This window comes from Juglans microcarpa x Juglans regia, chromosome 4D (assembly GCF_004785595.1).
Source record: "Juglans microcarpa x Juglans regia isolate MS1-56 chromosome 4D, Jm3101_v1.0, whole genome shotgun sequence".
In the NCBI taxonomy this organism is placed as follows: domain Eukaryota; kingdom Viridiplantae; phylum Streptophyta; class Magnoliopsida; order Fagales; family Juglandaceae; genus Juglans; species Juglans microcarpa x Juglans regia.
The window spans coordinates 8844642-8860225 of record NC_054600.1 but is presented as its reverse complement, the minus strand read 5'-3'; the positions used below and the strand labels follow the sequence as shown (position 1 = coordinate 8860225).

At 36.3% G+C, this 15584-nt stretch overlaps 1 protein-coding gene and 1 long non-coding RNA gene across 2 annotated transcripts; both read right to left on the bottom strand.

The window, feature by feature from the left end:
- Nucleotides 1-409: 409 nt before the first annotated feature.
- On the bottom strand, nucleotides 410-4832 carry LOC121261647. The gene is made up of 3 exons (XR_005939937.1): nucleotides 4365-4832; nucleotides 4197-4275; nucleotides 410-842 (listed from the first exon to the last, which is right to left on the bottom strand). It is a non-coding gene; the product is annotated as an uncharacterized LOC121261647 (long non-coding RNA).
- A 1137-nt stretch (nucleotides 4833-5969) lies between these two features.
- LOC121261642 (histidine kinase 1-like) lies at nucleotides 5970-15123 on the bottom strand. Its single transcript, XM_041164109.1, is given in 14 exon segments — nucleotides 5970-6480; nucleotides 6777-7961; nucleotides 8068-8208; nucleotides 9094-9136; nucleotides 9310-9379; nucleotides 9466-9660; nucleotides 10395-10484; nucleotides 10597-10723; nucleotides 11743-11902; nucleotides 11996-12243; nucleotides 12814-13614; nucleotides 13729-13971; nucleotides 14425-14571; nucleotides 14573-15123. Coding segments are annotated over 14 exon segments (3789 nt in total). The 5' UTR covers nucleotides 14669-15123; the 3' UTR covers nucleotides 5970-6237.
- Nucleotides 15124-15584: the final 461 nt, after the last annotated feature.

Here is a 15584-nt window from a genome sequence, read left to right as displayed (position 1 = left end):
ATAGAAACAAAATCACTTCCTAGATGGGAACGTCCTGGATAAGAAAAGTGCGTACATTTCCTCTAATAAAGCCAACTCAAAAAACAAAAACTCTACTAAAAAAATATTGCCAACTCTAAATATCTAAACACAAAAAATCTTGCCATTGCCAAATATCACTCAAAAAATGGCTATGCCAACTACACATGCAAAACATTGAACTTCATATACATATAAGCTGTCATAATTATATTCATAGATAATATATCATACATGTTAGGATTCCATCAATCTGTTTTCATTTAAAACTAATATGATACATCTACATTCAGAACCAACCAAAAACAATTACAAGAGATACAATCTAATATAGACACAACAATATACGTACAACCCTATTCTCTACTATTCTTCTATGAAGGTCGTCATCTTGCTTCTGAAGCATTTTCTCTCTCTCTCTCTATTAGTTTGTCCTCTTTTTTTTGAGCTTCATACTCACGCAACAACAAAGCATCCTCCCTCTTCCGAATTTCATTCTCTCTTGTCAGGTTTTTCTCAGATAATACTGATTGAAGTATATTTGCCCAAATGAAGAATTGACATCTTGTTTCTCCCTGTGTATAATTCAAGAATTTCAAATTTCATGTAAATAAATATTTTGGTACATGCATTCAACTGCAATACAAAAAGTTGGCAAATTATTTACCATTCCATTACTCGGACAAGCATAAAATTTCATTCCAGGATTTTTGTGGGTGTGGGAGATCTCTAATGGCGCTTTCAAACCACACCAACAACTCGGTGATTCTATTTCAAGATCATTAACTACACATGATGATGATTGACTCGATGCCATAATTGATCTACATGATGATTGACAGATGACTACTTTTAAATGCAACACTAAGTTATTACCCACATGCTTCATTATCAGAATTATTACAAGGTAGGAGCAGAATATTCCACATCATATAAACCACAATCAATATTATGATAACAATTTGCAGAAAAAATAGGGGAATGGTAACAACAAATCTGGGTGCTTCTAATGTTTGACATTATTTTTTTTTTCAAACCAAGTATAAATCTATCTAAAAGCAGTTAAGATGCATGTTAATATGCTAACAAGATGAATAGCATTAAAATGCTAATAACAAATCTGGGTGCATCTATTGTTTGACATTAATTTATTTTTTTTTCCAACCAAGTATAAATCTATCTAAAAGCAGTTAAGATGCATGTTAATATGCAAACAAGTTAAAATGCTAACAACAAATCTGGGTGCATCTGGGTGCATCTATTGTTCACATCAATTTGACATTATTATTTTTTCAAACCAAGTATAAATCTATCTAAAAGCAGTTAAGATGCAGTTTAAAATGCTAACAACAAATCTGGGAGCTTCTATTGTTTGACTACATTTAGAAATTTAATCATCTAACATGATGTCAGGTCTGCAGAACTGTAAATTTTAGTGTGACATATAAAGTTCTAGACATTATATTTTATGTCTAAGATACTTTTAGGTGCATCTCCTATACATTCATGTGTATTTGGGCAGAACCTTTATAGCTTTTCTTTAATAATTACATTAACTTATCAAAAAACTGTGACTATTATATGCTATGAAATATAAGTATTTGATGAAAAGGTATGATTTAGATCCGAAATTACAAAATCAATTCTATTAAAAAGAAAGAAAGCCAGAAATTGAAGAGGTATGCCTTTGTTCCTGATAGTTATAACCACACAAAATGACATAGCACGAGGACTTATTTTAAAAATAAGAAGGCTTACAGGAAGAGTAACACCAAATTACAAGTGTTATCTATGCTTCATGATAAATGCAGTATACCAAAATATGCCCATATATTTTCAATCTATACAATATTCAATCAACTCCAAAATAAATAACGAAGGAATTGTTAAAGGAAACATGTGAAAGATACCACAGATAAAGATGCTCTCCAAGTATCCACAGAAATTACTCTCGTCCCTATAGAACTAATGAATGGTAATTTGGTAAAAAAATCATTTCTGGATTTTATTTACTGTTTCAGTTTATGACCTATATAGTTTTTGAAGCATTTTTGTTACTCTGGTTGAGCCAGTTCATCATTTTCCTAATTACCTTAGTTTTTTCACCCTTATATCGGTTACTTAATTTTATTATTCGCTTAACGACAATGCCAAGATTTTCACTTCACCCATTGTGATCATTCACTTACCTATCTTTTACACTCCCCCTACAATTTAAATGACCATTTGTTGCATAAAAGAACTTGTGATTTTTAACTCGCACAGGACCTTTTGATTTCCACCTCCCAAAGGACTCTTGGGTTTCACTTCAATTGTAGTTACCAAATAAAAACCAGAACGTTTTTTTTTTTTAAAAAAAAAAAGTGAAGACAAAGTTAAACAATGACCAGAATTCTATGAAAAAAATTATAAATGACGAACAATTTATGAATGACATTATAGGAACAAAAGAACGTATTTTCAACCAACCTTTTAGATTTGGCACTGTGTCAATAGCGTCCAATATATTTACTTTATTTATGTCATACACATACGTTTTATCTTGTAAAATGACAATGAGCCTACTGCATTTACCAAGATTGCATATCAATATAAACAATGAGAAACAAAACAAATTTGGAGCTCTCTTCATGAAACTGTAAAAATGTCTACTTCGCAAGGCTGGGGATATATTAACTAAAAAATGTTTAATGGCAAAGATCAGAAACAAGAGTCCTGACTCTCAATAACCTAATAAATTCTAATTTTGAACTTCAATAATGTTACACAACATAAACAGATCACCTCTGACCTTGTTTTGTACCTATACACCACTTAAGTCTAACTAAATTAGATAAATGGGAAATTCTAAGAAAATACAACTGAGGTTAAGCGTCCTCGACTAGGAAGCACACAGAGCTAGAGTCCAAAAGTGTGAGGATAACATATTGGAAACAGGGTGCACCAAAGGGAATAACAACATAATATTATTATTGGAACCAATTGGTTTCCAGTTTGAAAAGAAGGATTGAATATATCCAAATAGACCATGAAAATATATTGATTAATTGTCACTAACTCTGAAAGTTAAGTGGATAAGAATAGTTAATTCTAACACTCCCCTTCACATATGGGCAAAAAATCTCCCTCAATGCTAACATTTCGAATTTCTTAACCATAACAGAAGCTATTGAACAGAGATAAGGCTCATCAACGATCACATGCTTCATATTATGCAAATTACTATATTTATAAATGCTTAGGTTTATATGAAATAGCCAATTTCTTATTCTAATAAAGCTTCAAATTTAAAAATCCCAGAAATGACCAACTCACCTCTATTTTAGGTCACATATTCAAGTTCCTCATCTACTTTGAAGTTTCAAATGCCAACACAATTGGGATTAAGTACCCCCATACAAATTGGGTATTTAGGCAATATCGACATGTCTTATTGGTTTTTATCAATGTGACTTTCTTAATCTACTATGTTGTTCATGCATCAAGAAGAATCAAAAGAACAAAGAAAAACCTATATGGAATTATACTCCTACAAAGAGGGCACTATAACATTGCTCCTGTACAAGCATGTATTGAAGAGATGTTGACAAGGCATATAAATCCAAACAGCTGCTATAAATGTGAAGAAGTGTCTAAGATGCCAATTTATTAGGCAGAACCATTTCGAAAATCTGAGCACATCATTAGTAGTGCTCCATCTAAGGAGAAGATCAATTCTCTGTGACAGCCATGATTTATGTTGTTTTAAACCCTAAGTTATCCAGGCCACTATCGAGCACATTAGCTTCTCTGGCATAAAATATTTTGGCAATTTGCTAACTGTTTACTTGGCAATTATTTTACATTCAACATTTAACATAGTTCATAACAGAGATCTTTTACAAAAACAAAATGTAATTTACAAGGGATGTAACCTAATTTCTAAAGGGTTTTTTATTTGGAGTCTAAAAAATACTAGGGTTTTCAGTCGGCTTTTGCTTTTGTGCATTGTACCATAGAAATGATACATGGCCATTAACATTGGAATTCAGACGCAGAGCATAAAAAAAATCCAGAATTTAATGTGTAAACATGTGCGACTGAGAAGTGAGTCCCATTAAAGTGTGTCTCCAAAAAAAATGCAGAAACTCTGAGAGAACAAAGGTAGACATTTCAAACGAATTGGAAAAAAAAATTACCTTTCACGGAGATTTCTTCAAACTGAAGGGGGTGAGGGAGATGGGTCTTCAAAAGGTTGTGGTAAATCAGTCCCCGTGTCTCCAAAAATAATGCAGAAACTCTGAGAGAGAAGGATGCAGCATTGACATAAAGGCAGACATTTAAAACGAATTGGAAAAAAAAAATACCTTTGACGAAGATTTCTTCTACTGAAGGGGGTGAGGGAGATGGGTCTTCAAAGGTTATGGCTCCATCACTCCAGCGGCTTGGGGCTGAAGGGGAGAGAGAGAAGGGGTTAAAGAAAGAGAAGGTCTTCGAGTTAGATGTTGTTGCTGAAATTTTCTAGGGTTCGAGATTTTGGGAATTTTCTAGGGTTCGGGAGATTTTGGGGTTAGGGAGTCGGGGTGAGAAAGAAGGCGTGAGAGAGAAGAGTATGAGGTTCGAGAGGGAGAGTTCAGAGGTCTGAGGGAGAACGAGGGTGCGAGGTCTGAGGCTCGAAGAGGGAGATGCGTTGCGTCGAGTCACTCTGAGGGAGAAGAGGGAGAGTGAAGCAGCCCGGGATTGAGTAGAGCAAGAACCGTGACATGGGCAAGAACCGGGTTCGGGCCACGTCAGGAGTGTGGCGTGCGGTTAGAGAACCGGAGGTTGAGTAGAGTTTTTGTTTCCATTAACTAGTTGATTGAGTCAAGAGTCCTGTAGGTCACGTACAAGAGTGGGTATCATGTCTGATTCCAGTTATCTTTGAGTTCTGTATTTAATTGCAGTGTTATCCATCAATGAAGGATGACTAAGAGTCTATTTTTCCAGAATATTGCGCGAGGAGGCTAATGGCACCTCAAATAGCCAGTGTTTCTAATACTTAAAATTACAACTATTTGGATTATTCCGAACATTATCGTAAAGAAACTTGCATGACTAACTGGAGATTGTTACCACAGGTATACCTGCCCATTTTATAAAACTGTTTTTCTTTGAAATCCCAGCCATCAATATGATGATCATGCTTCCTGCACAAACTTTATGTATTTAAATCTAAAAAGAAACTATCAGAAATTTTTGTTTTCCAATCACCCAGAGAAACCTAGGTGTTCAACCCTGTTGGTATTTAAGAATTGAATTTCAGTATTAACAATCACTTTGCACTGTTGTTAGATACCAAACCCAACTCACTGTCAAAAAATTTTCCAGTTAAAGAAATTTAAATTTATGCCGCTGATTCAATCAACCTTCTGTTTTTGATAAAATCCTTACACAGGTAGCCAATATATTCAGTCAAACCCATCTGCTAAGAAAATGAAGTAGCATTGAAACTGAAATCGAATCCAATCATAGAGATTTACTAAAGACACAAAAGAGAAAACATCTAAAAACAAAGGAGGACAACAGAGGATGAGACCATAAAACCATAGATCAAGATCAAGAACCCAAAATGCACGGGAGGGAAGGAGGGAGGGAGTGGGTGGGTGGGGCTCGGGGTCGAGTGGGTTTTATGAGAGAGAGAGGGAGGGAGGGAGTGATGGGTGGAGTCTTCTCAAAACTTGTTCCTCTGCAGTGCGGCCATACGGTTGGAAATATGGAGTGTCTATGTGGCAGACTTCTATTGGAGGGCGTTTTTATGGGGAGACCGGGTATTCCTGCAGGAAGTTATTCTCTTGAAGGAGATAGCTCATCTCACTTTCATCCTAAAGTGTTGACGTGATACTACCATCAACAATGGAACTTATTATTCTAATGGACGGTGCTACATCAACACAGCAGGAAATTCCAGAATTTTTTTCAAGGTTTACAAGTTTCTACAAAACTTGATTTATATCAACTCACTGTTCTTTCGGGATGATCAGCTGTGACATATTGTTCATACACTCAAATTATTTTTTATATATAATTATAACTATTCCCGCACATTTTCCGGGTCTGCTGCGGCTAGTATAGTTATAGATATCGACACCAGACTTGGATCTCTAGAATCATACAGTAAGACTCGATATATATACATCCATATAATGCTCATATAAAACTGCATTTTCTCATACCAAACTTTACATCTGAAGGCTGCATAAGCTACTGGTTTGTTAGCTCTCGCTTGACGTAGGCCGTTCTTGTAGTGAGTGAAAGGATGGTGGAAACCATCAGCTTGTAGTTAATTGGTTTTGTTAGATAAGCGTCCATGCCCACCTCCAAGCATTTGGCTTCATCTGATGACATTGCATGGGCAGTCAATGCAACAATGGGAGTGTGCAATCCGGTTCCAGCTTCTGATTTCCTGATTATCTTTGTTGCTTCATAACCATCCATCTTTGGCATCTGTTTTTCACGAAGACAAAGGTTCAGAACTTTCATGCAATGATCAATCTAAGCACATTCACATGGCAAGTTAACACAAAATGCCAATTGCCAAAATAAACAAACTGAGGTGATGTTTTGTAGGTATTCCCCTCAAAATTGCTTCTAGTTTTACTCTTGAATGCAAGAACTGCACCCCTGAATTCTAAAGAAATAACACTACCAGTTTTTCACTACTCGTGTATTTATTATTGAATATAGAGTGTAAAGTAAGACAACAGAGCATTAAAAAAGTGTGAGTCGTCTCAGATTCTTACTTGGCAATCCATTAGGATCAAGTCATATAGAGGGAAATCCCTGTTTTCTGTTTGCAATCTTGTGTTTCTATCTTCACAGACACAATCCATTTCACAAGCTTCTGCACTAAGCTTGCAATTCAGAGCATCTACTGCCTGAAGGCCATCTCCCACGGCAACTACTGTAGCACCCATTTTTTCTAGCATTATGGTTGCAACTCTCTGGAGTACTGGGGTATCTTCTGCAAGCAGAATTCGTAGGCCCTCAAGAGACTTCTGTTCATTCATAGCTTTGCTCGAGTATAAATTACCCTGTGCTGTAGGACAGCTACTAACCAAATGTTGTTCGCAGCACTCAGCATTTTCACTTTGAGGTTCTGCTGAAAGGGATGCTTGTGTGCAACATTTAGGTTCTTCATTTTGAACATCGTGAGAGTTGTGCCCGACTTGACATGTATCTCTTTCAGTTGAATAATTCTCTTTTGAATAAACACGAGTGAGTTCAACTAAACAGTTGTTAATTTTCTGGTAGCCTGAAGAACAAGGTTTTGTAATCCTCTCTCTTCGTTTTTCCCCATCATGTGAGCCACATATGGAATTAGAACTACGCATTTCAGCCATATCAGAATCATCAGAGCTGGCAACATCAAAATGTGTGGTATCAATCTCATGATATTCATGCAGATTGCCTTCTTTGGTAGTTCTCAAAGCATTTGAACTTTTCTTCTGCAGTTCAACATTTCTCTCCTTTATTACAGCTTCCAGAATGTGAATCATCTTTGCCTTGTAGAGTGGCATATTCACCATCAATATATGTCCTTTTCGGCGGAGTTCCATCTTTATGGCATTTGAAGTATCATGATTAAGCATCCATGCAAACTTTGCTTTCCCAAAGTAATTGTCAAGAAAGTTAATTTGTTCCTTCCATATATCTGTGCTCAAGTCAAGCAGTCCTATATCCACAACTATGACGAAGACCGGGTTCCTCATGTCTTGTATGCTCAGTACTTGAGTATTCAAAGGTTCACTTAGAGAATGCTGTGCATCAAAGCCATCGTTACGAGCTGACCTTCTGATACAGAAGAATTCCCTAAGAATTTGTGTCAGCTCATTCCATTCAGATGCTTCCATCGTAAACACTCCACTTTTATGTAGCCATTGGGACATAATCAATCTCCCCATTCTGCCGTGTAGAGCAAGCAGTACCTGCATTTAAAAATTCAAATATTTAAGCTCATTATTTTTTATTGTTGCATAGTTGAACTGCATGTGAGCTTTCAAATAGTGTTCAGAAGAAAGAAATCGCACTCACCACTAAACTATGCTTCGAAAAATCTACTCGGTAATGCTGCTCTGTGCCATCTGCAGGTGCATTGAGAAGCAAGTAGAGCTGCATTAAAGTTCCTGGACCATCCTTCTTTGCAACCTTGATTTCTCCACCCATCTTGTTAACCTGTCATCAGCAGTATAATTGTGTGACGTACAAAGAGATTCAGACTGTATAGTGCACTGCACAATAAAGCCTAAAAATAATAATATGGAACCTTTCTTTTTCCCTATGAAATGCAACTGTGATTTAATAGTCACTATCCAGGATCATTTGGCAAAGTTATGGGCATGCAGCTGATAGCCTAGAGGTCAAAATCAAACTTTACAAACTTGAGAAATTTCAGTTTTTCATGTAGGGGAACCAAGGGGACTTTCTAGTATTAGCTGATGTGACAGGCTTCCACATCAGTGGTGTGTTTGGTGTGTCAATTAGTGGGCTTATAATTATATTTTTTTTTAGAGAGTCTACTTGTAAAAATACTTTATAAAAAATACTTTTTAAGGGGTTTTTACAATCTTGGAGGCTTTAACGATACACTTGGGTCCACCCATGTGCACACTCATACATAAAAACCTAAAAAACATAAAACAACTTCCATAAGACAAACTTCCACCGTGGCTCAGCCAATTTCCTAACTCCAAAAGAAATCTGCTATCAAAGATATGAATTACAAACCCCCAACCTCAAACTCACAAACTTAACAGCCTCGATCAAGCCCCCAGCCCCCACCCAATGCACCCAATTGTCCCACTAACTCACTGTACAACAACTCTCATGAATAATAAAAGGTATGCATTCATGCCTTCCTACCTTTTTCCCTTGATGTCGGATTGCCTTTATTTTGTAGGAAGCAGTGTACCTTGTTATTGTTCTTCATTTCATTGAGGGTTTCCAAAAATAAAAAGAAAACCTCTAAACTTACAACATCATGGACGAGACCAATGTATTTGTTGTCTAACGTGAGTTTATATGCCATCATCAATATATATACAGGAGGGTTTTACTCACCAAGGTTCGCACGATGCATAATCCAAGACCAGTGCCACCATGCCTGCAATTAGCAAAAGGTTTCTGCAGATTTCAGTTCTTAATTTTGATAAATGTCTTGTGTGTTCAAGATATGAATTTTATTATTATTATTATTTTACAACTCTAAAACAGACAATAGGCTGCATGTTCATCAGATAGGTTTTGTGGATGGTGAAGCTTGTTTGTTTTACTTACGTTCGTGTTGTTGAGGGGTCAGCTTGCTCAAAGCTTTCAAATACAGATTCCCACTTGCTTGGATCAATACCTACAAAACATAAAGAAACTCTTACTTGTATCCAGAATCAGAGTTTCTAATTTTACAGTTCATATATGTAGTATTAAGATTCCTACCACAACCAGTGTCATCAACTTCAAACCGAAGAATCATTTTGTTTTCTTTCTTGCAGGCCTTCTTTGTATGGCTTCCCTGCTGCTTGAACTTTATCTTATGTGCAGGCTGTGATTTCTTATGGTTAAGAGGAAACTTCTCAATGTCAATGGAAGAATTTGAGTTCTCACACCATCCTCGTATAATGACATGACCCACTGTAAGCCATCCAAAACAGTTCAGTATGCAACCTTACCATTCATTCTTGAAAAACATGATCATTTTTTAAATTCATGTCCTTTTTGTCGTTACTTTACGCACATCGTAACTGAAAATAGGCCTACATTTGTATATTCTCTCCTACAAGGCGATTGGGGAGGGAATTCCTTCTCCATATTGATCTTGCTGTCCTATGAATGCATTGACAAATTATATAAACTTTCTAATTCAGACATCAATCATGATGTGGATGATGTAAACTTACAATATCTACAAACCAGAGGCCTTTTTATTTTCTTTTCATTTTTCGAAAAATATCAAATTCATTGATGAAAGAACAAGGATCAGATGCTCCCAAGAGCAAATGATAACTTATAAGATATCTGAGCTACAAATGATAACTCTCAGTCACATGGTCCCAATCATTTGTAGCTCCAACTTCTAAAAGAAACCCACCTGAAAAGAAGAAACTACCTATCTCAATCCCAATCTAGGTTGTTTAATTCTTATGGAACAAATCACTTGTTTTTTTTTTTTTAAGTTTTTATTTGCAGGTTGTATTACAGTCTGATATAGCCTTTTTTTTTTTATAAGTAGTCTGATAGCCTTTCTAATAGGTACTATTTATTGACATATACAATTTCTCACTCTTTCTATGTTCCATTTCATTGTTATTTCTGCAGCACTGTCAAACTAGGGCCATCAATATTTGCAATACATGAGTTGCACTTACATGATGTGAACTTGAGAGAATTGCTGATTAGATTTGCAAATATTTGAACAACTCTAGCAGAGTCTCCTCGAACTAACTTTGGCATATTATCTAAACAGGAAACAGAGAGTAAAAAACCACATCAGAAACAGACAGCTATAGTTAAAAATGATAAGCTTTGACCATAATCTGAGTTGTCTTCCTCTGAGACTTGAGGTCATACCGGAGAGATCCAAAACAGTTTCCACATTGTGGTTAATGCACTGCACAGAGAACATATCAACAAGTCCTTCAAGTTCTCTCCCCAAATCAAATTCTGCATCTTCCAACACCAGCTTCCCAGATTCAACCTATATGGTATATTTTTAATTTCATTTCAGGAGTGCACTATATAGAACAAGTTATGTCATTTCAAGTTTTATTTAATCACAAATTCATAATGTTTCTGTAACAATTAAAATTGAAGAAGTATATATTATTGGAAACCTCCTCAACAAACATCAGGTTCATACACTAAGCATGTTGTAATCTTATCAATTGTATTTCATAACTTCTAATGCAAATCTAGGTAGTTACTTTTCTTTCTAATTAGACGTAGTCGTGCATGAATAGTAAAAGTTATGCAAATAAAAATAATGAATATGCAATGCTAGAATATGAAGAGAGAGACGGAGAGGAAGGAGGAACAGTGTAGAAGCAACCTTTCAAATGTTCTTCGGATTTTCAAGAACCAAATTTTTTCCTCATTTTCAAAGAGGTGATTTTAAGATAAATGAAGAGATTGGAATAGAGAAAGTGAGTCCAGACCTAACATTTTAAAATTTCTCAGTTAGGGGTTGAAAGTTGACGAGGTCAAAATAGCAATATAAACTAATTTCCATATAGTCTTCGATCTATGTCTTATAATTAAATGTAAAGAAAGCCGTGGGATGCAAAAAGCTATAATGAATGCAAAAAGCTCTAAATATGATGAAAAACAGTCCTTCCCCGGGCCAAACGGAGCCGGTCACATTGTTGCCACTTTGCTCTTTCTAAGTAGCCATACTTAAATGAAAAAGATTACTGACCAACTTATGGTCCTCAAGATTCTTCATGAATTTAAGATACTACTTTAGATAAATAAATATATAGAGCTTTAAACTTTAAACTTCATGAGCTAAGAAAGGAAGTTGTGGTTTCATAGGAGAAAAACTTTATGCCTTCAAATTGAGATATTGTAATAGATTGTCTGGTAAAGATTGGAAGGTGATCACCTCTCTCCTTATTAACTGTATGATCATATGCACTAGATTGTTTTATGTGAGAATCAATTGATACATTCCTCTTGGCTTGCTCACAATAATAAGTAAATGCTTGCTTTATATCTCACCTTGCTCAAATCCAATATATTGTTTAGAAGCCGGAGTAGAGCTGTTGAGCACTTTCTAATCTGGGTAACAGTTGCGTACTGTTCATTTGTGAGGCAATCATCACATATGAGAATGTCCAGTAACCCAATTACCGCAGCCATAGGTGTCCTCAGTTCATGACTGCAGCACCACAGATTTTGTATCGATCCATAAATATCATAACACTACTATATATCACTATATCAGTACCTTGTACAAGTTGAAATTACGGACCTCATGTTTGCTAGAAATTGGCTTTTATAGTTGCTAGATGCCTCAGCTCTTCTTCTTGCATCAAGATGGCTTATCAGCTCTGCTCTTAGTTTCATTTCTTTGGACACCCCATTTGTCAGTATCAAAATGCAGATACATCCAATGAATAGGATACACAAAGATGCAGATATCAATATAACCAATGTTTTGAAGGCTCTCTCATCTACCTTCCCCATTATATTTTTTCTTGGAATGATGATGACCCCCACCTGCACAAAGTTCAATTTTACTTTCTCCCTTAATTCCATTTAATGTTAAATTACCATTGGCCAATTAGACAAAAAGGGAAGACTTGTACAATCCTCATTGTATTTTTGGTTTAACAAAGAGTCTCATAGAATCTATTTATAACATATATAATTCTCAAAGCAACAACTTTGATCCTACTGAATTATGCCATCCATTCTTGCATATAATGATCATAAATCTAAAATAATTTGAAAAGTGATATCAATGAATATTAGATAATTTAGAATTTTAAAGTTATTTTTTCACTATAACACTTCTTCTTCTTTCCTATATATCTAATTTATTAGAATTAGTAATTGAAGTAGAACACGTTCAAACAACTCCATAATTAGGCTCTAAACATGATAAAAAAAAAATTAGAGTAGAATTAGAAACTACAAATTTTTGTTTGTGCATCGCTCAAGTGTACAACTAGTTATGCTTAAGATACAAATATGTTCTATCTGGCCTCTAGGACCCCATATGTTCTTAAAACATAAGGTCTAGAATACCAATGGTATGGAAGAAATTAAAATGGGGTCAAGACATACCAAGGGAAGCCTCTTCAATTTTAGGAAAAATGAATCAATGTAATACTGCTCGTGGCCAAGCCTGGCATTTTCTGCATGAACCTCATGACTCTGAGAAAAGTTGTTGCCATAGGCTCTCTGCAACCATGTAGCTCCCATTTGTATTACTTCATCATCAGAATCAATAGCCCTCATAAGCTTGGGCCCCCCGGTTGAATTTCTCAATAGTGGAGCATTCGTGGATGTAGCAAGTAAATAACCCTCTTGGGATGTCAAATATATATGCCCACTGTGGACTTCAACAAGCTCCTTCATAAGCTGGCCTACACTATAAAGTGCTGTAGTAACGCCCACAACAGCCACAATACTTTCATTTGAAGGGTCCCAAACTGGCAGTGCTGCTGAAAGCAAGGGTGTATCTGTGTATTTGCTCACTGCTACATGCCATGAAGCTACACCATCAGGTACTTGTGAAAGCCCTGCAATATTGATTAGGTCATCTGGTGGGATTGGCTTTGCTTTCCCTGTCTTCTCGCCAGTGATGGGATCAAGGGGCTCCTGATACCAAACTGCAGAAATGTTACCATGTATGGATTGATCTTTCCAACCTTCTTGTGATGATAGCGAATTGATTTCATAAGATGATCCACTGGCACTGATAGAATAGTTTACAAGATCCGAGTAGATGTAGAATGTATTGTTACTCCTGTGATCTCTATGGAATGCCTGGACAAAACCATTTCTGTAATTTATAGTTATTGCATTGAGAGCTTTACGACTTGCAAATAGTGCCCATGTTACGTCCCTCATTAATTCGTATAGCTGCTAAGAGTTGAACAATCACAAAATCAACAATATTGCCAAAACCAAGCAGTCACAACTATAATTTACAAGAACAAACATAGCATAATTATAATGACTTGCTTAACAATCAACCTCAACTTGTTCGGCCTGAGTATCGGGTTTGTTGTACCGTCTGAACACATACTCTGATAGCTTAACCTGTGCTGTTGTTATCTCAGAGGTAGAATTTAAGATGTTCCACATCCGTAAAATTGGACGTTGCAGGAGTTCATTTCGAAGGCCATATGCCAAGCTATTCAGTGATTTTGTTGTGTAGATCTTTGTAAAATGCCATGTTAATATGGTTAGAAGCCCAATTAAAATGGCTAGCATGACCTGTAAAAAACAAAGAAGACATTGTAATATGTCAAAAAATCAAATAGAAGCTTCAGGGTTTACACAAATAAGTTCTCATCTATCTAAAGCAGCTAATCAAATAAACCACTTCCAACTATTTTGGCAGAATGGGTTCTGTTGTCTTGGAAGTTTATGCAGTTCCACCCAAGGTACACAAACTTATGGCTACCTTTGTTAGAATTTCACACTCAACTCTCTCTGATTAAGCCTGAGAATTCTCTAACGTGTTAAAAAAAAGGAGCAATTCGATAATCTGCATACGATTCTCAAGAGGCATGTGATGTTCCTCAGATCAACACCTTAATTCATAGTATGTAAATTGGTATTGATATTAGCCAATTTTCGACTTTGATCATTCAAGCTGAACAAATTAATCACATGATTGAATCTCTAACTTCAGTTAACAGTGAAGGGAAGAATAGTTTCACAAACCATGATAGCAAGGCGAGCAACGAAGACGCTGTAGTAGGAAGAGAGACAACGAGTAGCAGCATACTGAAACTCTTCTCGTTCAACATCCCTGTGAAAGATTCTCCGACCGCGTAGAGCTGAACTGCTCCTCCAAGGAGTGGCAAAAACCTGATATTCTATCCAACACCTTTCTCAGGGGAGTACCCATCGGCGTGCTTGGAGTTGGTGAGCATTCACAACTTCCAGGGTGGGTTTCATCTGCCATTCCCTCCTGAAACTATAAAGCATGCATTGCCCAGAAGCTATGCGCGTCTGTGTGGTGCACACACACACAGAGAGAGAGAGAGAGAGAGAGGGAGAGAGAGAGAGAGAGTGAGATAGAGTTGTTGGGTTGGAGTTTTTAATAACACGACTCGTGTCATTTCCCACTTTCTCAAGGCAAGAAGCACCTCTGGTTGCAAATTCTAAAGTGGGGAGGTGATTCCTCATCCACAAGATCCATGGCACGTCTGCCAAAATCTGATCTTTGGAGTAGAAGTTGGAGTCTAAGCATGAAACATGTTAAAATTGCTTACAGAGCAATTCAACAGACAGCCAAGTAATTAATTCTTTGCAGTGACTGCTTGGAAATTCCATGAACTGGGTGGAGCTCGCACTTCTCGATTAACTAAATTGTTAGACGTTAAATCAACAGGCAAGATAATTCATTTAATGATTACAGAGAACGAATAAAATCTATTTTTCCAGTCTTTGTTAACTTTTCTCATGCAGAAACAGGACATAAAAAACTGCAGAAAAAACATGTCATTCAACCCCATGCCGCCCATAAAGCATTCCTTGAAAAGTCCAAAAGTAAAGGGTTTTCAAAATATCAAACGGATTCGAACCCATCTGTTGCATATAAAAACGAAAACGACTGGTTCTTCTTTCTTTTACAAGTTAGGAGCGATGCAAACTGAAAGTTATGTAAGTATACCTCGGCCTATTAAAACCATGTCTTTCGTTATCTCTTTTAACCAACCTTAATCATGGTTCAGATTCTGCTTTCGGCTTGCAAAAATATTGTGTGTTTCCACGTGTTAGAAATGGTTGGCCTATACAAAAAATATTGTAACGTATGCGTATCGATACGAGAAAGATAAGATTGTAAAACTCTTTGATTTATAAAGTAGATATAACGA